At 38.8% G+C, this 23,286-nt stretch overlaps 1 protein-coding gene across 3 annotated transcripts in view; it reads right to left on the bottom strand.

Moving 5' to 3' along the window:
• The window catches only part of LOC145991979 (uncharacterized), a 145,864-nt gene that overhangs the window by 97,785 nt on the left and 24,793 nt on the right, over positions 1 to 23,286 (bottom strand). For all 3 annotated transcript variants that reach the window (XM_083127972.1, XM_083127971.1, XM_083127973.1), the window contains exon 4: positions 23,198 to 23,283. In XM_083127972.1, coding sequence (XP_082984098.1) covers positions 23,198 to 23,283 — 86 coding nt within the window. The remainder of the gene's footprint in view (positions 1 to 23,197; positions 23,284 to 23,286) is intronic.

The raw sequence follows: 23,286 nt of genomic DNA, 5'->3' as shown, positions 1-23,286 counted from the left end.
ATTTTAAAACGTGTTAATTAACCTTTACTTGTACGTAATGCATTTATAGGTAATTCTGTGTTATACCTATAACATAAAATACAGTTGATTTGTACGTAACCAAGCTACAACAATGTCACACAAAAACACAAATACGCAACAGGATAGGTGGATATGGCGGCGGTCGGTCTGGAATTGCGAGAAAGGGGAGTGCGGCGCGGCGGTGTCACAAAGAAGACAACAAACAGAGGCGGCACGCGGCATGAAATCAGAAGAGATTTGACGCAGTTGTTCAGAACAAGATACCAATTTTATTTTGTACGTACACTAGGTTGACCAGGTTTTCTGAACAGAAAATCAGGACATCCATGAATGCGTACCGGGGGGGGGGGGGGGGGTTGTAGCTATAACTAAAAGAGCACAGGGTCCAGTACACCCCACCCCCCTCTTTGGCAAAGAAAAAGTCATGCTGCTTATATGTTTCCTGAAATATTACATAATTCTTTTTAATCTATTTTCCTTTTGATTTTATTTGATTTTTGTTATTTAACACCGTCTTATTGTCACTTTTGGCTAATTGCAACAATGAATATGAATGATGATATGATTAAATTCATGAGAGAGGAAAAGTTACATGCTTGACCAGAAAGTAAGTTGTATACGGGAAGTGGACGCTAATCGACATAAAACTATTAAAGTGGCAAATGTAATGTACTTAAGAATCAAACTGTTAACTTTTAAATTCGTTAATTTAGCACTTTATGACAGAAATGACCTGTATTATACTGTATGTTGTAACTCAAAATATATGCACTTATTTTAATAATGGCGTGTTATGTAAATCAGTTTTGAAAGTAATTCTCAGTTATACGTAGGGGCTCCGATCACTGAAAAAAATTAATGAATAACTCACTTTCTCCCTTTTTTAAGTTTTGGCCTCAGCGTTCGGAATCTCGTAAAAGCTAGGGGTGTGCGGGATTCTGAAAAGTCGGGACCGGGATCGGGGAAAAAATTTCTCGTCCCGATCCCGAGCAGTCGGGAAATACCGAATGCTCATTTTAAAATGTCGTTATTTCTCGACGTTTTCTGCATTGTCAATTTCTGGAACTTATCGTAAATTGTTAGTATTTAATCCACAAATCACTTAAAGTGAAAATGACGTGTAGAATTCGAGATTTTCAGAGCTTCCGGAAATTTCGAACATTTCCTGTCCCGATCCCGTCCCGCACACCCCTAATAAAAGCCCATGAATTCCTCAAAAATATCAATTTTTTGCAGAATATTAATATACCACGGATGGACATGTCACAAGTTTCGTCAACCATAATAGCAAAATATTCCCGACTTTTAATATCTGCTACCACGGAGCGCAAAACAGATCTCCCTAATATATCAATGACCTCGTTCAGAATGTCATGTGAGCCATTTGTAGCCCGAACGTCCCATCCACTACCCTAGTTCATGCACATCGTCTTTTGAAACTCTTTTTAGTAAACATTTTAACAATACTCAGACTGTCTCTGGTCATAGCCTCCCCAGAGTTGATGGTTTAGCGGTCTCAGCCCCCCCAAAGTTGATGGTCTAGAAAATTTTAAATGTTTATTTAAAGTTAAGTTCATGTGGCACAATTCAGAGTAAACTTTACAAGAGAAGCAAAATAATACATTAGATCCTCTTAAGCAAAATTATTTGGGGGCTCTGCCCTACATAGTTAATATTGGGGGCCTTGCCCCCCCCCCCAAGCCCTATGGAGTCGGCGCCTATGGTTATACGTATTATTTTCTCTTCACCTTGACATACATATAACTCAGGTTTAACTGCAAAACCATTTTGTTTTTCAACTCCCGTCAATGGTAGTATCATGTATCTGTTGGGATCAGATCCAATGGTAAACCATATTGCTCGAGTAGTGATGCCCAAAATAATCAATACCACCCTCTGTGAGGCAAAGGGTCATAAGATTGGGGGGGCGCTAGTTGTCGTGGTGGGTTCATTCTTGTGTAATGTTCGCTTATTTACAATTTTTAAAAAGTAACCTCAAGAAAGGTACCAAACTGGAATGTGTGATTTCACGTGGGGATAGATGGCATTTCTTGCTTACAATTTAACTTTAATTTTATTATATTTTTTACACTATAAGAGAGGAAAGAGGAGTTTATTGGATTCTTGATGGGAAACCTGAAGGTAAGAGACCTTTAGGAAAGCCAAGACGAAGATGGAGGGAGAACGTTGAGATAGACCTAAAGGAAATAGGTAGGGATGGAAAAGAGTATATAGATCTTGCTCAAGATGAGGACAGATGGAAGGCCTGTGTTGCTGCAGCCATGAACCTTCGGGTTTAAGAAGGCTAGAGAGTTAGTTAGTTAGTTTACACTATAAGGCAGAAGTGTTTGAAATTTGCAACGGGAAGGTGAAGATTAGACTATGTACGTAAGTAAATAGTGGAGATGGGTCAGTGCTTCAAAGTAATTCGTTACTTATAATGCCGCCGTTTGCAACTAATACTTACATTCATCGAGTACCTAACTGTAACGAAGTTACATTCCAAAGGGAATAACTGCAACTCTGTTACTTTTTAGGTACGTAAATGTAACAGGTTTATTATTTACTTCTAAAGTTGCTTTTCCCGGTAATTATATGCTAACTTTGCGAACAATAGGACGAAAGAGAAAACCATGACAACTCTCTTTTCTCTTCTCTCATTTCTATGCTCAATTTAGAAGCATAACGTACGAGTATCGTAAGTAGTATAAATAAAATACAACAAAAAATGGGAGATGCATAATTATCTACATCTGAATCTAGAACTGTAGATTCGGATCTGGTATGAAAATAAAAATCGGGTATCCGGAACCGAAAATCAGAACCGGATATCAGGATCCAGTTGAAATTAAAAGACACAAGAAAGAAAAGGCACGGCTCACTTTCATGTTTGCTAACATAAAACGTACAAAACTGCTGAGTCTCACTGCCATTGTTAGTTTGTTTGCTTCACTAACCTTGTATTAATGAGAACAGCATTTCCCCCACCCTTCCAAACCGATTCTAAAGGCATAAGAGAGGGTGTTTCATTTCTATCCCATCGCCGTGATCACCCACAGGTAGGTAGAAAAACTGTACATAATAACAACCATAACTAAAAATCAATAACAAGTGAATCAAACGAAACTATCACCACATTTTTGTGTGAAGATATGTATAATTGGTAGCTAAACTATAGAATCTTGTCCCCCTAAATATCCCCATGACTCAGGAACGCCATGAATCTTCTTTGTGAGCACTCCTGGGCCCCGATCAGAAAAGAATTCGGCGCCACACATCAATTTTAGGAAGAAAAATCTTCTAGTTCTGTCGGAATTAGTTTTAAGAGAAGAAACATTTGATTGATTTATTGAGTTGGTGTTTTAAGTCCACTTTGTACCAGTATGGCTAATCGGGACTGGACCTACAGCTTGAAGTGGGATTCGAACCATTTTATGCCTCCACCGCGTATCAAACCCGAGACCCCAAGCAGAAACATTTGATGATGTCTAAAAGAACGATTTTTTCTTTTGGCAAATATGTTTATTTGCAAACCAAAAACAACATTAGTTTGATAATGCGCCAATATTTTCAAAGTAATAGGCCTAAGTATAAACTTGGTATGATCCTTCTGGAAACATTTGTATTGCGAGTGTAGTGAGCAAAAAAAAAAAAAAAAATGATCTCTCAAACATTTCCCACATTTTTATTTTTTCGTTCATGGATTTAGGGATGCTGCAATACCATCAGCCCCTTGCGTCTGTCGCTGTCTCCTACAAATATGACATGCGAAATTAGGAAGTATTCCGTCATATCGCAAAATATATCAGAAAGGATGGTTTTAGTGCAGAGGCAACACAACATTCAAATTAATCTTAACTGACGCGCCATCACAGCTATACCTCCTCGGTGCGGTGGCACCCTTTGCACCGCCCTAAAGCCGACCCTGCCTTGCGATCTAGCTCGAATGGTATAGCATAAGGAGAAAAAGCGTTCCAAATGCAGCAGTCTGCCAGTGACGTAACCGATAATATGGCCCATTGAGTTAGTTCGTTAGTTAGCAGGATCTTAGAAACTGCCTGGATAAATTTAACCCAACGCATGCTCACACGTTTCAGTTTGGTGTTTCAACATGTTATTTTTTTCTCGTTTTTATCAATTCTGTGATTCCATTCAAATGTTCAAAAATTAATAAAATTAAATTAATCAATAAAGGTATTACTAAGTACAAGCTTTAAAACAATTAAAATTACACAGCGTGCGTCCTGCCAGGTTAAAAATTGCAAGCAGAACAAATACGTCTCGATTCTCCATAGAGGCACACAGTGGTTGGGATAGCACTTTAAACTGTAACCCCGTCTCGAATAACCTATTTGAGATATAGCGGACGCATTGACGTGGAGATCGCCCACCTTGGAAATCAAATCCGTGTGCCCGCGTGACAGCGTAACAGCCTCCCGATTGGTCCACCACGAGTACATAAGATTAAGCTATGATTTAAATAAGCAATCATTATTTGCCCATAATTCACTCGTTTCATAACATACAAATCGTGTATAAATGGTACTGTGAATTTATTTTTATGAAGATACGTCAACCTTTCCAATAGTAGATTTACCGCTTCTGGTGGAGAAGTATTTTCAGTAATCAACTCACGACCTATTACACAGGAGTCTAGTACTAATTCCGGCATGCCTCATCATAAATTCCATCCAATCATCGCTATTAAGCTAAAAAAGGGAAAACAGCAACTCAGAAGAATACAAATAACAACAATCAAGCATAAACCACCCAGCAATATACGTGTTTCTGTCTGAATATAAATAACTTCACTTTGGAATCAAATGTACATGTATCTCGACCCCCACCCCCCTTGCATTTTCTTTAAAGCAATTCACGGGTTTGCTTGTGAAACTTTTTCTGTACCCCATACAGTGGTATGTCAAGGATTTTCATAAGGGAGGCTTTTTAAACTTCATTTTAAAGGAATGCTGTGGCAAAGGGATGAGAGGTATGGATGGCCCAACCAACACCTGCTCTGGCACACTAATGACACTAGAAGATTAAAAGCATTCTTTCTTGTAGATGGAATTAGGAAATAATGTGAAAATGAAAAGAAGAAGAGCATTGATCCGTTCAGTGCTTTTGTAAGGGGTCTGTGAGAGAAGGACCTGGATAGGTGACCCCAGTGTCTTTGAGGTAACTTCTCGATAAATATGATATGAAAGGATAGATGAAAAAAAAAGTTTCTATATTTCCAGGACTTTTTACTACATTACCATGAATTTTGAGTAGCTGATTTTATTTCCTTTGAACGTACATGTACGAAAATTTGTTTTGCACTGGAGTGTTGCTCGTACGTAAGAACATCAAATAGGTGAAAAATCTTCAACGGAATTGCCCAGGTAAGATTTATCTCAGTGGCGCCAACTGTGGAGCTCAAGACCACTCAGCAATTTGTCTGGTATTGATATTATATTTTAGAAATAAAAGTCCCAGCATTTAACAAAACAAAGATTTTCATAATTACAGCATACCCTTAAAGAATTCTCACAACTTAATTACTGCTCATAATAATCTATTAGATTTTCAATTTGATACTTGTCAATGTTCTATATTATTAACACTGCTCGTGGTCATATCGTCATTATGCAAATAAGGGAGAACAAGAGCTTAGGGCATGTGTTATGTGTAGGGTCCAGGACTTTACGTCCTATAATACTGTAAAATATGTATGTAATTATGTCATAAAAAATGTAAAATGTTAGAAAATGCAGAAATATTCCCTGTAAAACTAAATATATGCACAACAGTACTTTCAAATTTCTCATTATTCGGGGAAGATGGATTAAGGTGGGGTATTAAATAAAGACAGAATTCCTTTAACCGAAGAATGTGGTGGGAAAATATAGGAAATATCGTGAGGATCACTGCAATTATTCTAAGCCAGGACAGAGTATACACCAGTGACGTGCATTGAGGTGTAGCTAGTCTAGCAGAGATAGATCAATCAATCTCACGTCACTAATTATTTTCAAATCACAATATTTATTATCTTGAAGCCTCAGTTCATATGCAACACATCTTTACACGCGCTTCTAGTCCCTCGATGTGATCAGCTGGCAAGGCTGGATACCCTAGCTGGCTCTTCTTCCGCCTTACCAGATCCAGGTATAGACAACCGGCCGAAGGGGAAAGATAAGATTTCTGCCTGTACCTCCCTTGCCCCCTCGCCGCCCTCTCCAATGGTTGAAAGTCCGTGGTTTCAGGTCCTCTAGTCTATCTCCTATAGGACAGATTCCTTTGTAAATCCTCTAAAGAACTCAGGGGAAAATTTTCTGCAGTACTTATGTTCTCTGTATTTACACAACCTTTTAAACGTTGTTCAATATGTATTATTAGAGGCGCATATTTTTGGTAAATAAAAAAGCAAAATTTCGGTACAAAAACTGAACCAATTTCAGGTTCAAAAGCGGTAAATAAAATAAAATATCGGTATTATAGCGGTGAAAAATTGGATGAAAAGTGGTATATAAAAAGACATTTAGGTTTTAAAATTGCGAATATAATCCTAAATTTGATTTAAAAACTACACTTATTCCACAGAATTAACATTTCACTTCTAATAGCACATTTATGTAGTTATCAGAGTATTAAGTTTATTTCTGTGTAAAGGAGTCCATTTTTGCTTCTCCAATATTAACAGCACAATTAATCAATTTTCCGGGAATTGCATAACTCTCAGGATAATTCAGACCTCAGAAGGTGTCGCGTCAGTGAATAAACCCTAAATTTCGTGTTTAAGAGTTAATTTCACTTTTTGCAGTTCATTTCGCATTATTTTGTGACAAAACATGGTCACAAAATGCATCTCACACCTTTCAAAAACATGAAAAATTAACACTACAATGTGTTTTTTCAAATTTCGTTTTTTCGTCAAAAACGAAATATGCATGCCCCTATGTATTATGTATAATATGGGATGTACGTAGTTTTATTTGTATATGAATGGGAACGTACTTGTATTATGTGAAGACAAAAGTGTTATGGTTTCTTTTCTTTTTTTCAAATATGGAATATAGAATGATTAAATAACAAATATTTGCTAGCGCTCTCTCTCGCTCTCGTTTTAGTAGAATTTTATTTAAATATACAAATAATTTGGCCTACAATAAAAAATGGGTAAGCTAAACAATCATAAATACGAATGTATTAATTTGGGCATGAAAACTTGCGTTCTAATTGTTGTTGTTGGTTTGGTTTATTTTACTTCACCTTTCTGCCACATTTCCTTATCGCGAAAATGAGGATGAGTGATGATATAATGAAATTGATGAAGGGACCTCACAAAGAACAATTCAGGCCGGGATTCGAACCCGTGACGAGCGCGCATTCTTGTTCGTAGGTGTTGTACTCTGCAGTGAATACTGAAATAATTTGGAATGAAAAATGTATCCCAGAACTAAAAAAGACAAATGAATATTTTTGAAGAAACTACAAAAAAGTATGTTTTGTTAACTGTTCATCCCCTCTAATATATTTAATTTTTGCCACCTTCCATCATTTTTTCTAGCTGTATAGATTTAATGGCAATAAGTAGCTAACGAGCTTATGGAAGTGATTGCACGAGGGACAATCATAAACAGAGAACTCTGGACTCCTGATTTCACAGTGCTCTGCAGATGCACTGGGAGGAAATTATTTGTATTTTCTTTTCCTTTCTTTAGCGTTGCTTTTCCATCAATTTACCTAACTTCTGCCATGACGATGAACGTTGATTAAATTAAACGGATGAGAAGTGGTTACAAAGGAACACTCATGCACAGGCCAGGGCTCGAGCCCGGATCCTTCAGTGACGAGATCGTGAGATGGAGAAATTAGGGAAATCAAACAATGCAATTTTTTTTGGAAAAACGTTAATCATATACAAATACGGTGTTTCAAAAATCCAATTGAAATTTACGTACCACTGAGTAAATATACAGTTTGCTTTACCGATACCCAAGTATCCGAATAGTTAGAGCTTTCCACTCATCCTTGTTGTCGGCGGACCTCCGTGGAGGAGTGCAAGTGCCCCGGATCGGTACCAGGTGGAGGAACATAGTGGTTCGGATCCCACTTTAAACTGTGGGTCCAGTCCCGATTAGCTTTTATGTACATAAAGTGGAATTAAACACCAAATCAACCAACCGCGGGGGAGTGGTTATCACTGCACGCTATGACACCAGGAGTGGCGGGTTCGAACCCCTACATCGGCATGTGTGTTTTTTGTGTTTGTCTCTTCATTAATTGTATTGTACCATCTTCGCGATTAACCAAATGTGACAGCCACGCTAAGTAGCATAAATCAAATCATTTATTGATTGTTTAATTTGGTTTGTTTTACTTCGCTTTTCCTACACTTTTGGCTAATCGTCAAGATGGTACGATAAAATTGATGAAGGAACAAACACAAATAACACCCATGGCAAAGTAAGGGTTCGAACCCGGGATCTCTGGCTTAATAGTCAAATCAACATGTTGTGGATTTTCGAAAGTGGGTGGGATTAACACGCGCTTCTTTTTAGTAGTCCTTCCTCATTTTGCAATCCTTTCCTTTCTTTGACGTTCTAGTTTTAGGAATACTGGGCCCTAAAGGGGGGAGGGGGATTATGACCCACAACAACCTCCCTGGGCACGCCACTGATTGCTACCCCAAGTGTCGATGTCACCGCAGGACACTGGTATACACACTGGCTCCAACGAAAAATATCTTGAAACTCCTGTACTCGATTGCCGATAGAGAAGGAGCTGTAATGTACAGAATGCTATTTTTGCTTTTGACTGATTGTTGTGAGAAGCGAGAAAAAGGTAAACAAACGAGAACAATTGACACTTGTTTATTGTGAGTCTTGTGCATGCACAACAATGACAGAGTACATTCTTTCCTCAATAATGTTCGCACGGCTATCAACTGCAACAGGATAAAAAAAATCGGGGGTGGGCCACATCTTCTTTTAATTTCTTTGTCCTTAATTTAATTATACTGCCATCGATAATATAAACTATCCGTTGCGTTAAAGGTACGAAGAATAAATTATAAAATAACCGATTATGTGCAAGACAATTACGAAATTATACAGAAATATGTCTTCTTATGAGAAAATTGAAGAAATACGTTGTAAAGACGCGAAATTGGTAAAATATGTTAAAATATGCCTTGTCAAGTTTGTCTATTTCGGCTGATTTTCATCATATAAGCGTAGCTGAGTATTCGATTCGATGCCAAATAAAAAATATGTTATAACTAGAGTGCGGATTTTGCATATTTGCATATTTTATTCGGGTCCTCTAATTAATATGCAACCCGGTTCTAAAGTTCTTTCAGAGCATTCCGAACCGATTGTAGGGGGTTTTTAAAGTGCATATAAATGCATATTTAAGGTGTTCGTGCATATTTACTGCGTAAGCGCATATAAATGCATATTACGTGAAAAAATCATTAAATTGATAGTTTTTTTTTTTAAATATATTTGTTTACTTGGTTAATGTTTCGTCTGTGAAGTGTTTCTGAGAGTAAAATTTTCAAGCACAGGTGTTCGAAAACCCCTGTTTATGGGCTGCAGGGCAGACGGTCCCCCCTCCCTCGCGTATACCTGGCAAATGACACAGAGAACACGTGCATTTCCTCCCCCGGCATTCTTCAATGGCCTATATAAGGCAACGGAGATTTTTCCTTGTAAACAGTCTGTACTACCTTGAATTAGTGTAGTTTGCATTGTGTGAAGATGCGGAAGGAAAAATCATTCAAGATCGTTTTACTAAAACAGTGGATTATAGGAGAGTGAAAGTTCTGCTACAAGGTGAATTAACAGAACTATTACAAGATCTCACGCCAGAGGACATAGCTGCATTGAAATATTGTCCAGTGACAAGTTGTAGTGTGGAGCGCACCTTTTCTTCATACAAGGATATACTAACTGATAAACGGGAAAAAAAATCACTAAAATTTAGAGAGATATGTTGTAGTGCACTGCAATTTACATAAATTCAAAACTACTTAACGATTTTCGTTATATTGTGTTTAACAACTGGAAATAGTAAATTCAATTCAATACAAGATTTTGCAACCTTACTTGACATGGAAGCAGTTGTTAATTCGTCTATACCTTCAATGGTCACTACGTGTGTGTAGTACTTTAAAAAATAAATGTATTTCGAGGAATTTTTTTGTGCCTATATTTTTTCTTTAGTGCATAATTTGCATATTTGAGTGCATATTTTACTTGTTTTTAGTGCATAGATGCATGTATATTTTCCACTTTTTTAGTGCATATTGATCCGCACACTAGTTATAACAATAAAGTCCCGGGCCCTAGTTATGTGTTGTATAAATTTGTAAAACAAATCTCAAGAATACAGCCCACCATAGGAGTGGGCAAAGGGGGGGGGGGCAGTTGTCCCTTAATACTGCCGATTAGAAATTTAGTGTAGAGGAATCTTATCGACAATATTATACTACTAAAGAAAAATGAAATATCTTCATGTCAATGAGAGTTCCAAGCAATTACGTTATTTACTATATAATTGGACTTTCCCTCTTTATCCTCTAACAAATTTATTGTCATTAACATTCCGGAAAATTTCTTGTTTTTAGCACTCCTTCATACTTAGGTGGTTGAATGATTCTGATACTACGTCAAATGCGACATGTACATTTTTTTTTCTAAAATTCTGCAGATCAGTGGCAACGATTATTGGACAAGGGGGCAGTTGCCCCTATACTTTTTGCACCCGGAACATTGCCTCTTGGAGCTAAGCCTTATCTACTAAGAAAAAGTAAACTTTCCTTGCACCCCCAAGTTTTGGCATCCAATCACCGGCACCATTAACGTCCGGAAGGAGGAGCAAGGCAGGCCAACGCCCCACTGTAAAATGAATGTCCACCTTAAATTATATGTATTTCACACATAATTTCATTCAGACACACTAATTTTTGTTAATTATTATAAGGGCATTGAAGAATCATTGCTAATGCGCATAATTAAATTTATAAATATATTATTATCAAATCCTAGAATTATCATGGTTGTTCAATGGTGCTGATGTAAGAAAATTAATGGAAAATTGAAAACACAGTTTGCGGAGGAACGTACTATAAGAATACTTCTGAGAATTGAGTGCAAAAATAATCACTCAGTTGTACGCTGTGTGACAGACTTTGAATGTGAGCGACTTGCTGTTTATTGTCAGGTTGGGAGAGGGGGTGTCTATCGATGACTTAATTTTTTCCCGTTACTTTGGATCATAATTGCAACTCTACAATTATATATCTCCTTGCAATACCACCATAGCATTGCTGGTCACATCTAATACTCCAACAGCTTTTCGCCTACCACCGTGGCAGAGTGGCTAGCGTATCACGCTCTGACGCCAGGTTCGAATCCCGGTCTGGACATGAGTGTTCTTTGTAAGTGTTTTTCATCAATTTCATCATATCATCAATCATCCGCATCGTCACGATTACATTATTAGCCAAAAGTGGCAGAAAAGTGACGTAAAATAATCCAACTCAACTAATCCAACTGCATTTTCGGCCCTTCTCTTTGTTCCACATTTTAGGATCTCCCATCTCCCCCAGCCCTAAAAAAACCTGGGTATGGGCCCTTGATATAGAATGAGGTTTTAATTTCCCCGACTGGATTTTCACATGCGCGCCGACTACGTGGGTGCTCCGGGGCTCGAGCACCCACATAAATAATCTTGTGGGTGCTCCGCACCCACAAGATTCTTAGTTTGATAAAAACAAAATAAAATAAATATTTCTCACTTGCCATTATCAAAAAATAATAAGCAATTAAAACATTGAGATGGGACAGACTTTGATAAAGACAAGCTAACATTGGACAGGGACATGTTTCTAGATGTATGCAGAACGAACAAAGAAAAAGTGGCCAACTTGTCAGACATTACAAATATTTCAAGTAGAGAAAACAGTGGTCCCATGCGTGAAATGATCACAGAATTTGTGAAGTTTGTACGGGTGATTTTAACTATACCTGTTACTTCTAGTACCTCTGAGCGGTCATTTTCAGCACTTAGACGATTGAAAACGATTTTGCGGTCAACAATGACCCAAATAATATTGAATGATTTGGCAATTTTGCATGTTCATAAAGAAATGACTAAAAATTTTGACATTACCAAAATTGCAAACAAATTCAGAAGTGCAAATGACGTAAGAAGGAATGTGTTTTATATTGAAAGTTAACATGTCATGATTATTATTATTATTATTATTATTATTTGGTACATAAAGTTAGTCATTTTGTAGTTTCTGTTCACAACAAAATCCTTCCATAGTTCATTCTGCAATACAATTAAAATTATTTGCATTTATGAAGATTTTTCATTTTAATTTGTATGAATGTGGTATTTTCTTTTAGTAACGTGTTGATAATATCATTGCCTCTTGCAATCATTGTGCATGTAAGTTGTTTAAAGTATACAATACTTGATAATTACAGATCTATCCGCCATTGATACGCACCCACAGAAATTTTGAAAAGTCGGCGCCCTTGGTTTTCATCAAGGCTTTTGGCCCCCCTCCCCCTTAATCGGAGTGTCTGCGCACTCCTATGCAGCCCACAGACGAAGTACACGTAACGAAAAGCAAACACCGCTTCAAATGCCCTGGCTGTAGATTGATCAGATAAGGCTTTGATCAAAGGTGAGAAGCCGCGATGGAAACAACCAGCCAAACTCTTCAATAACAGTATAGGTGGGGGGTTATGTTACGATTGTTGTGTGGCAACTAATGTCTCCGAGAAATGTAGTTACAAAGGAAGCCTGCCGATTTACTTTGTCAGTAATCCATGAATCATTGTCACTGTAGTGCGGTGCAAATGTTTGCGTCTTTCTATTTCATGCAATATCTCAAAACCAAGAGTATTTGAGTAGTGCAAAAGGTGTGACGAAGTTTAGCATCAATATGGCAGTTAATTAATTAAGGAGAGGACGTTTCACGAAAAAACACCTTGCGACGCCAAGGAGTTCACATTTAAGCTGATTTTATGCATCTGTTGGGAAGGCGAGGGGGGGGGGGGGCTAGTGCTGCATTCATAACTCTTACGAGTTTAACTCCATGAGTACATATAATTTGTCCACTTAATTTTTCCTGGAAATTGTTTCTTTGTTTAAGTGTGATTTTAAGCCCACTTTAAGTAAAAACTATTGAAATTAAGAAATTAATGTATTTTCACCAAAAGTGATTCTGATATCCACAAATTACTTATGTGCATTATTGTATATTTCTTTTATTTTAAAAGTGACATGAAACACTGATTTTTGTCAATCACATAATTTAAATAAATCAAACTGATTTATACAACCTTGAAATTTTGTAAGCATATCATGCAATTAGTCATGTAAAGGCGTTCTCAAAATTGTAAATGACTATTTACGTTAATGGTTTTTATATTTTTCTTCACGAGTAGCTTGGAGAGAGAAAAGGAAACATTGGGAACTTCTCTGTACTTACATTTAAATTGCGCACATAGGCATGGACATGAAAACTTGAAAGAGAGAATGCTTCCTTTACCAAGGAATCTTTCGAATTTTAAGCCAAGACCTCTCCCCGATGGCGCAGTGGTAACGTCGTCACCTTGTAATCAGGGGGTTCTGAGTTCGATACATGCTGTTTCGGATACCACTTTAAACTGTAAGACTAGACCTGATTAGACTTTCTTTGCATAAAGTGGACTGAAAACAAAAACTCAAACTCATTTTAAGCTGATAACCGCGATGATGGGAACACGAGCAATCGGATTTCATTACATTATTAATCACGGAACTCCGTAAATTCTTACTTAGAAAACAAACAGATGTTTGAAAAAGTGGAAAGTATAATTTCCCTTTGCATTATGAAAAATTTCCATTTATCCAAGGAAAAACTAAAACACCATCACAAAACTTTATGAAGAAAATACGGTTTTCCCAAGTAAGAACTTTGAAATATGTAATTATGAAAAACTGATAATTCATGCCTCCATTCAGCTTGATTTTAATATGCAACGACTGTATCTTCAAATATCTCTGCAGTTTCGATCCCTTTTCACCAACGGCGGCACCAGAATGATTCATCTAGGGGTGCTAAAGGGTTGCAGAAATAAAGTTAGGGGGTGCGATTCTGAAAATAAGGAAAACATGAAACACGCATGCAACCTGTCAAAACTAAGGGAGCCTGGTGCCAATACTGTGGAGGGGAGGAGAGGGATAAGGACAGTTTACTTTCCCTTGGTAGATAAAGGTTTAGCACAGTTCAGGGGCAAAAATAGCAAAAAGCGGAGGGCAACTGCATCCCTAATCGCCGCTACTGATTAACATAAATTACTGAGTGAAATTAAAATATATGTGTGAAGTATATAACTTAAGACTGACATTCATTTTCCATGGATCCTACCCCCCACTCTGTGCCCTCCCCCTGGACGTCCATGATGATATGTATTAAGTCTTCTACTCCAAGAAAGTGGTCATACCATGCAGTGTAAACATTCAGATACACGTTGAACAAAGTAGTGAAATACAAAATAAATCCATCCTGCCCTTAAAAAGACAATTTTTGAATCTTCTCAATGTAACCAATGAAGGCACCGTCTGCCACAAGACAAAACGCGAAGGGCACAGGAACTGTGTCATCTTTAAAATCCCTTCTGCAACACTATCCCCAACAACGAACTGTAAAATTTCTTCGTGAACATTGGGCCTCTTCCTAACAGTCTTTGAAAAAGCTTGAAATGGTACGTTTACTGGACATTTTTCGTGGAACAAATACATAGAACGTATTAAGAAGAATACTACCCTTCATGTTACAACTCGCATTAAATAATTTCCAGAGCACGACCTAGTGAGGTAATATTTTAAAAGCACCTGAATTTTTTGCTCCAGTGGAAGGAAGAACAAGTAGGCGGAAAACAAACCGTTTATGAACAATGTAAAAAAGAAAAAAAACATAACTCACATTAAGCTATAGGCAATTATCAAAAACCACGAACAGACCACTTAAGAAACAAAAGAAGAAAAAATTGATAACAACAATGCTGACGAAAGAAGAAAAACGACCGCTGATCTTTACAAATTCTGCCGCAAGTACAGAAAAGTATTGGTACCTCTTTCAGTGCTTGCCTGTTGCATACAATAATAACCTATCATTCGGCGCTCAATATGACATGACATAATATTACATATTAATGTTAGTGTTATCAGTTGAACGTAGGGTGTGCTGAAGGGGTGCGGAAGAAAATTAAGGGGTGCGCAAGCACTCACTCGCGCACCCCAGGCGCCGCCCCCTTTACACCTAAAATCTTGTCTGAATTCTTCTGCCCTGAGGGAAGTTTACCTTCGCATAGAAACACTAAACTGCAACAATGATATATACCAGTAGGATGGGTGAAAGAAAACATTGCTTAAATGCTCATCTCTTTCCTGGCGACAGGAACCTACCTTTAAACGTGAAAGTTTAAACCCCCTCGCCACACTGTAATGGACGTATCCTGAAAGGCTGGCCTTCGTGGCGGATGATGGTTAGAACAGCACGCTACGTCGCCAGGGGTATCGGCGTTCGAATCCCGCGGCCTCGTCATGGGTGTGTGAGGAGTGTCCCTTCATCAATTTAATTGTATCGCCACTCATCCTGGCACAAGAGCGAAGGGAAATAAACAAAATCACGAATCCTGAAAGTTCGAATTGCTTTGTAATTTTGTGTGCATACTTCTTTCCAACGGTAAGGGACTAAGGGTATAACATATATAGGATCACAGTTAGTCCAGTGGCTAGTGAGAAAACTCTAGGAAGGAATCTCTTCACTTACGCCAACAGCAGTTACAGCATGCCATCACAGGTCGGACAACCCTAAGCCTGCGTTCGATTGGTTTTATTTTTAGAAAACAAGTGTTTTCAATATGCAATGAATATTTTACAAGTATGTAAAAAACAATTTAATCAGCGATCAGCAAAAACAAGGTAATGTACACAATTAACAATATTGATCTTTTTAGGTTGCACCGTGTCCTCAACGATTGTAAAGGTCGAAACTTCGCGACACTTACTCTCTTTTCTTCAGTTATTTTCGTTGTTTTTTATGTCTTGGGGTGACGATGAGAATGCATTTACGAGTGCACAATGGGACAAACACAACTATGTATACACTCTCATGTCTCGCACAAAATAAAAAATAAAATTAAAGGGATTCTTCTTTCGCGCCAATAAGTGCTCCTTGATAGCTTTGTAATGACTGGGGCATCCAAGGAGACTAACTTTCCATTTTAGACCGTCAATTTAGGTTTTAATCTTGCAAAAATTGTGTGAATCTGAAAATTTATACATCTGTTCTATTTGATGTCAAAACAACATATCAACAGTCCTGAAGCCCTTTCCGCATCCTGAAATTCCAGGCGGTGGTCAACTTGGGATGCTGAATGCTGGAGAAGTGCAAGTTATCACTGGAATGGACGTTATGTGCAAGCAGCTAAACCCGCGGCTTTGAAATAGGGCTCCACCGAAAGAGAAATAAGCGGGCTTTAACTATGACTACACATATTGTCTTCCAGGACTGCACAAAAGGAACAAAAACTACCAAAGTCGATTTTTTTTCTATTTATCATTCTTGACGCTTTGATATCGCAGATGTCGAGAAGACACTCCTATAAAAGGTTTTCATCAAGCTTTAAACTTTCCGTTGACATCTATGTAGACCATGTGCAGAATTTTTACGCCACGGGATGTATTAAGCTCGTGTATTATTCTGGAAAAAATCAAGAGGCTACTTCTCTGATATATGCAGCAACTACGCTAGTGAAATAAAAATCAGGTGCAGAGAAACAAGAGGGAATATTCTTTTCTGGGTATTACGTCGCATTAAAACAGTGAAATTAATTTAATTAACATTTTTGTTGTGCCTATTTGTGGCGCGGTGGCTCAGTCGGTAACGCGTCTGACAACCATGCTAAAGGTCCCGGGTTCGATCCCCGGCCGGTTCAAATCCGGGAACTTTTCTAACGATGGAAGTGGCCCCGGCGCCCACCTAGCGTCGAATAACAAGGGTACCTGGGAGAAACCCTGGGGGGTAAAGGCGGTCAGGGGCTTAATGCTGATCACATCACCCCCACTCACGACCGGATGAAGAAAGTGTGGAGCGTTACCCCCACACCCCCTATACGCCTTCATGGCGTGGTGCTAAGCACAGGGGAGCACTTTACCTTTTTTACCTTTTTGTGACGAAGAGTTTTTGACAGCAGGGAATCTAAATTGTGAACACTTTTCATGCAAAATATAAATGAATTGTCAATAATTCAGGCATTTATATACATCGATAATACAGCCTGTAATTCTTGTTTACAAAGAAAGTTACTTCATCATTGTTTGAACAACTAACTTTTTAGGTATTCATGAATTCTAAATGAGTGATATTACACTTTACTAAAGCTGACGCCAATTATAGTCTAGTCAAGGACACTCGCTTTCGGAGTTTCCCCTTGCCTCCTCCACACCCCTGGCCCTCTAGGGTTGCCTCGCTTGTTCTAAGCTGCTCAGTTGACACTTTGCACCTTGTACAGTCAGGGACACTTCTGGATTATAACAATACCATTGACTTTCAAATAAATCATTACAACCTACAAGTGTCCGTGACCGTACTTTTGCGGTTGGTTTCATTTTCGATGTTGTTTGTGAAAGGGCTATTTGGTTATCTATTTAGTATTAGTACAGTAACTGCGATTAGAAGGGGGTGAAGGGGGGCAGTTGCCCCCTCACTTCTCGCCACTCTTGCCCTCACACTATGCTAAATCTTATCTACAAAGGAAAATATACTGCTTTTGCCCCCCCCCCCCCTCAGTTTTGGTATCTTGCCCCCTGGTTTTGGAACCCAATCGTCGCCACTGAGTATTGAGGATTGAGGAGCAGAATCTTACGTGTGGAACATTAGCCGGTGGAAGTGAAGCGTACCGAAAGGACACTAGGAAGCAAAATAAAATAATCATTGCAAAGGTTAATAAGATTTTCAAGGATCTTGCAGACAACGAAAAATTTAGAAAGCTACATTTGCTTCAATGCGGTCTCTACAAAGATCAGCGGCTGCTGTATCTTTTCCGTCAGCATTGTTGTTAAGAATTGTTTCTTCTTTTTTTGTCGCTTTCGATAATTACCTGTAGCTTAGTGTGAGTATATTTTCTTTTTTGAGTATTGTTGATAAAAACAACACTTAGTTCTTTATGATTGTAACTTATAGCATTGTACACAATATAGTATACCATGCCAGCCTTGAACAAGCTTTGTTCGTTTCGAATTTCATAGCATGTGGTTTTTGGCTGTGGTAAAAAGAAAAAAAAACTTGCAAAAATTAAGTGCCTCCTCGATGGCACAGTCCAATAAGTGGTGGACTTTTGATATTGTCACTGAAGTTTAATGGTTAGAGCCCCGGCTTTGAGTTCCCCTTCATCAATGTCATCTAATCATCATTCATCCTCATCTTCCTGTTTGGTCTAAAGTGGCAGAAAAGCGATGCTAAATAACACATATATACAAAAATTAAGTTAGTTCCTACAGAAGTCTTCACTTTCATTGACATATTTTCATAGAAACATACTAAAAGTTGATTAGTATTTGATGTAGTGGCTAAAGGTTTCATGCATTCTATATTTTTAACATCGTACTCCATACATTTCATTTCGTACCCCTTCCGCACTCCTAGATGACTAATCGTCTGCCGCCGTTGTTACAGAGATAGAGAGAGAGTGAGTGTGTTGATTCTTACTGTGGAAGAGACGAATATAATGTTTTGTAGAGTTACGGGAAATATTTGCATCCGCAGTAAGTAAATGAAGCCTGGCAAAAGCCACAAGTAGCGAGCACGCAAGATCAATGCGCAGCAAAATTCGTTCAAATGAACCATAAAATATAGCTGACATCTTACGCTAATAACGTTGTAGCCTATTTGTTTTCAAAATTAATTTGAATATTTTATTATAAACTTTTGTCAATGAAAGTGTATAGGTGATCAATTAGAATGCAAGTTATAGTTCTTGTCTAATGTTACGGCGGGCGCTCTACATTCTGCCAAGAGAAGTGGGGATCGGGGAAGCGACCAACGCAGCGCGATAAGAAACGCAGCAGCAGTGTTGTCAACTCTAGCGAGAAGTCGCTAAACCTGGCGGATTTGTAATGCTAGTTGGCGACAAAAGACGTGAAAAGGTGACGAGCGACTTTTCTGGATACTTCGTGTGCTCTTTAGCAACTAATCTGGAGAATTCACAAAATATATGCGTAGGTACGTCTAAATACCGTTTCATAGTTATTAAATAAGTAAACACCCTCGCAATTCGCTTCTGATGCGCAAAGAGAAACCGAAGCAAAGCGTATCCCCTTTTCCAGTAAGGTTTGTGATGTTTGTAAACATCACTGCTCACAGCTCATTGTTATCCGATACTCCTCCTGGCTCCGTTGCGGCTGAGTTATTATAAAACAGAACGTTTGACTTGGCGGTCGCGTCGTGCGTGGGTTCAGATTGTAGTTTTTTGTGTAGTGTATGGTGACAAAGGAAGTGCTAGTGTAAATTATAAAGTTTGTGTGTGGATTTGTGCGCAGACCAGGACAGGGTAGTGTCCAGTATGGGAAAACCGCAATACAAGCAACATTGCTGGAAAGAGTGGGGAAAACTCTACAAATAGTTGGCCCCTGTCGATAGTGGCACGGCAAAGGTGTACTGTAAGTACTCCAAAGTAGAACTATTTGTATGCCAAAGCTACTGATCTGAAAAAACTTTCGGAAACACAGAAACATAAAGTCAGATTTGGTTACTTCTGTTCTGCAAAACAGCAGAAAAACAGTTCAAACCGGAAAATTTAAATACTTCTGGTGCTGAAGCTGGTTTAGCTTTATTCGTTGCCGAACACTGTTCTTTGCTAACCGTGAATCACTTGTCCGAATTATGTATGAAAAGGTTTGGTGACAGCTGCAGTGCAGCATGCATTCGTCTGCATAAAACCAAGTGCACAGAAATAATAAACAACGTTCTTGCAATGCATTTTCTCTCTGATTTGGTATCTGACATCGGTAATCAGTGTGAAGTGCAGCGTTCAGAGGAAGAGGAAAGTAACGAGGAAATATTTTTATAGGCAAGTACTAGATTTTTTCACCTTTTTGCTATTTTTTAAAAGTACATTTGATTTAGCGACTTTTTCTAGAGCATTTACATTTCATTTAGCGACTTTCTAGCGGATTTTCTAAGGACTTTTAGCGACTTTTACGTTCAAGTTGTTGGCAACACTGCGCAGCAGCCTTGTGTTAAGCTTCTGTAGTTCGGATTTGAAAACTATCTTGAATCAAATCGCTCTAAGTGGCAGCTTACAATTGGTTAGTGGTTATGCAGAAAAAGAGAAATTCGAAATTAGGTTTCTGTCCGAAATCAGGATTCTCCTGGGCCGAGACCGAGTGGAACACCCTGTATTTCATATATACATTTCATTCATTCTCTCATCTGATCATCTTCTAGGTCAACGTGACGGTACACATATTTTATGTTAAATAAATCAATATAAGTAAATATCAACATGACTTAACGGTGTTCCAATGGAAGTGAAGAAAATTCAACCATGGCTTAAATGTCCAGAATTAAGATATATTTTAAAACAGTTTTATCTAGACATCCCAACTGACAATACTAACAGCGATCAGCCTCCAACGAATCACAATATCCATCGAAATAATAGTATCTGATGCCATGCAATGGTGGTGGTAGATGCACATTGCAAGGTGGTTCGATTTCCACTTTAAACTGTAGGTCCAGTCCCGATTAGCCTTTCTGTGCATAAAGCGGTGTTAAGAACTAACCCAAACAAGTAACAAGTCCATGTGATGAAAATTCAAATACATCTTTTTATAAAAATAATTTTTCATTCTACCACAATTTAGTCTATCTCCCTAAGATACAACTCCCCATTTATTTCCTTTTATTTCCCACACACCTCATTAAATCACAAAATCAATAAGTGTCTTTGTTATGTTTCTAGAGTAATACAGGATATAATTGTAAAGATTAGTGAGAATACCAGGTAGGTATGTGTTCTGTACATTTCGCAGGGGGAGCAGTTGCCCCCCTGCCCCCCTCTAGCTACGGGCCTGCAGTTATTTCCTTTCACCTTACGTCGACTAATTGCGCGAGGTATAAAATGGCCACCGTACGTTCCTCGCCTGTCGTACCGCTTGCACCGTTACTAAGCCATCCGAAACCAGCTTGTTCCACCCCTTTTGGCGCGGAGACGCTCTCGCACATTGTTGCAACATTTATTCCCATATGATTTGGTATGGAGGGCGGTGCTTGGGTTGCGGCGTGATCGACGGCAGATTACTGACAGCTGGCGCAGCCAATGGGGGCCGAGTTATGACCGTCAAACACCAGCGCGCGCTTCGAATGAACCGCCAATCATCATGTAGTTCCTCTCTATTCACGTTTTACGAACACTATTGTGTTTAGTTGGTTCCTCGCTTCGGGGTTTGGTGCTTGTGGCTTCCTCTTACATAACGTTTCTTCAACGCAGTGTGTGACCTAAGAAATAAAAAATGAATAACGATTCCTCGCAATACTCTTAAGTTTGCACCTTCCTCTCTTGGGGGTGCTGTGCTTGTCCGCCCATTCTTTGTCAATATCTCAACTTCCATGGAGTGTATAGCAGCCACACCCAGATTCCCGCTATCCTCGGGATATTACGTGTAAAAATCTCAGTCCAATCAGAGCACTTTTAAAACTTCCTCGCTTTGGCGTGAAAAGTCGAGCTTCCTCTTAATGGAGGGTGGGAAAACAGGGGGGGTGGAGGTGTGTGTGTGTGTGTGTGTGTGTGTGTGTGTGTGTGTGTGTGTGTGTGTGTGTGTGTGTTTGTGTGTGTGTGTGTGTTTGTGTGTGTGTGTGTGTGTGTGTGTGTGTGTGTGTGTGTGTGTGTGTGTGTGTGTGTGTGTGTGTACACAGGGTGTTTCGTAAGTTCGTTTACAACGCTTGGGAGGTTGATTGATTGATTTAGTTTATTTTACTTCGCGTTTTGTGCCTCTTGGCTAATTTGCGAAGATGGGGATGAGTGATGAAATTGATGAATGGACATTCACAAACAACCAAACCCGACCGGGATTCGAACCCGGGACCCTTCGCGTCGCAGCGCGATGTGCTACCCACTCGGCCAAAGGGTCGGGCAATGCTTGGGAGGTGATTGTACGAGTGAAAATAAGGTGACTTCTCATGACTGTCATGACTTCATTGGTCGAGTCATCTCGCATCACTACTTGCGCAGACGTTTTTTTTTTTTTTTTGCCTGCTCCAGAGATAACTGGGACAGGGTACAAAGCAATACAAATTAAATGTTATGATGCATTACTACCAGGGGGAAAATGTATTTCATTTTTAAAATCTGTATTTTTAAACATAACCTCAAAAAAAAAAAAAAAAAGACCACTTTTGCCCAGGTTTAATCGGGTTTTATCTGAAAAAAAAAATGCTAACCCTGCCTCTAAGGGTTAAGGAGAATGGTATGGCTTTTTTTGGTGTGGTGGGGGTGAGAGCTGGAGTAGTGAAGATACTGGAGGTGGTTGGTTGGTTTGACATGTATGGATATTTCCAAGTGGTCTCCCAGGATGTGGATATCCACATCTAGGAAGGTCACTTGGTCATTGGAGTGGAACCAGGTGAATTTGAGGGTGGTGAAGTTGTTCAGTTGGTTTAGGAAGGTGGTGAGGGAGGTTTCGCCATGTGTTCAGAGGACAATGATATCATCAATGAATCTGAGCCAAAGGAGTGGTTTCAGTTGTTGGGAGTCTAGGAACTCTTCTTCAAGTACATATATATATATAGGCAAACAAAAATGTTATGTAGTCAAGTCATTGAGAAATTAGAAAGGGGATTCACATGCAACATGCAATTTCTATCTGCCAACACTGGTCACATCACGGCTCTACAACTTTTGTAATGTGAGTTATTGTATGTCCCTTTAAACGACAATACCCATAAAATCTCTGCAAGTTGTAATTGGTTCCACCTTTGTGTGAACAAAGTGGTTTGTCACTCAACTGACAAATATAACCACATGCAAGGGCACCAGCATAACAGCTGCTAAGTTAGTATACAATAAAATGTACATACTTAACAGCTGCCGTGAACAAATTCTGTTTTTGAAACACTCACCTCGAACATCAGAAACAAAGTCCTGCAGGTCAGAAAACCGAGTTAGCTTACTCCTGGATGGTTGAAATTCACTCTGCACAGGTTCCCTG

This window comes from Lepisma saccharinum, chromosome 9 (genome assembly GCF_977018435.1).
Source record: "Lepisma saccharinum chromosome 9, izLepSacc3.1, whole genome shotgun sequence".
Taxonomy (NCBI): Eukaryota; Metazoa; Arthropoda; class Insecta; order Zygentoma; family Lepismatidae; genus Lepisma; species Lepisma saccharinum.
The sequence above is the reverse complement of the archived record's forward strand: the minus strand, read 5'-3'. Positions and strand labels throughout refer to the sequence as shown.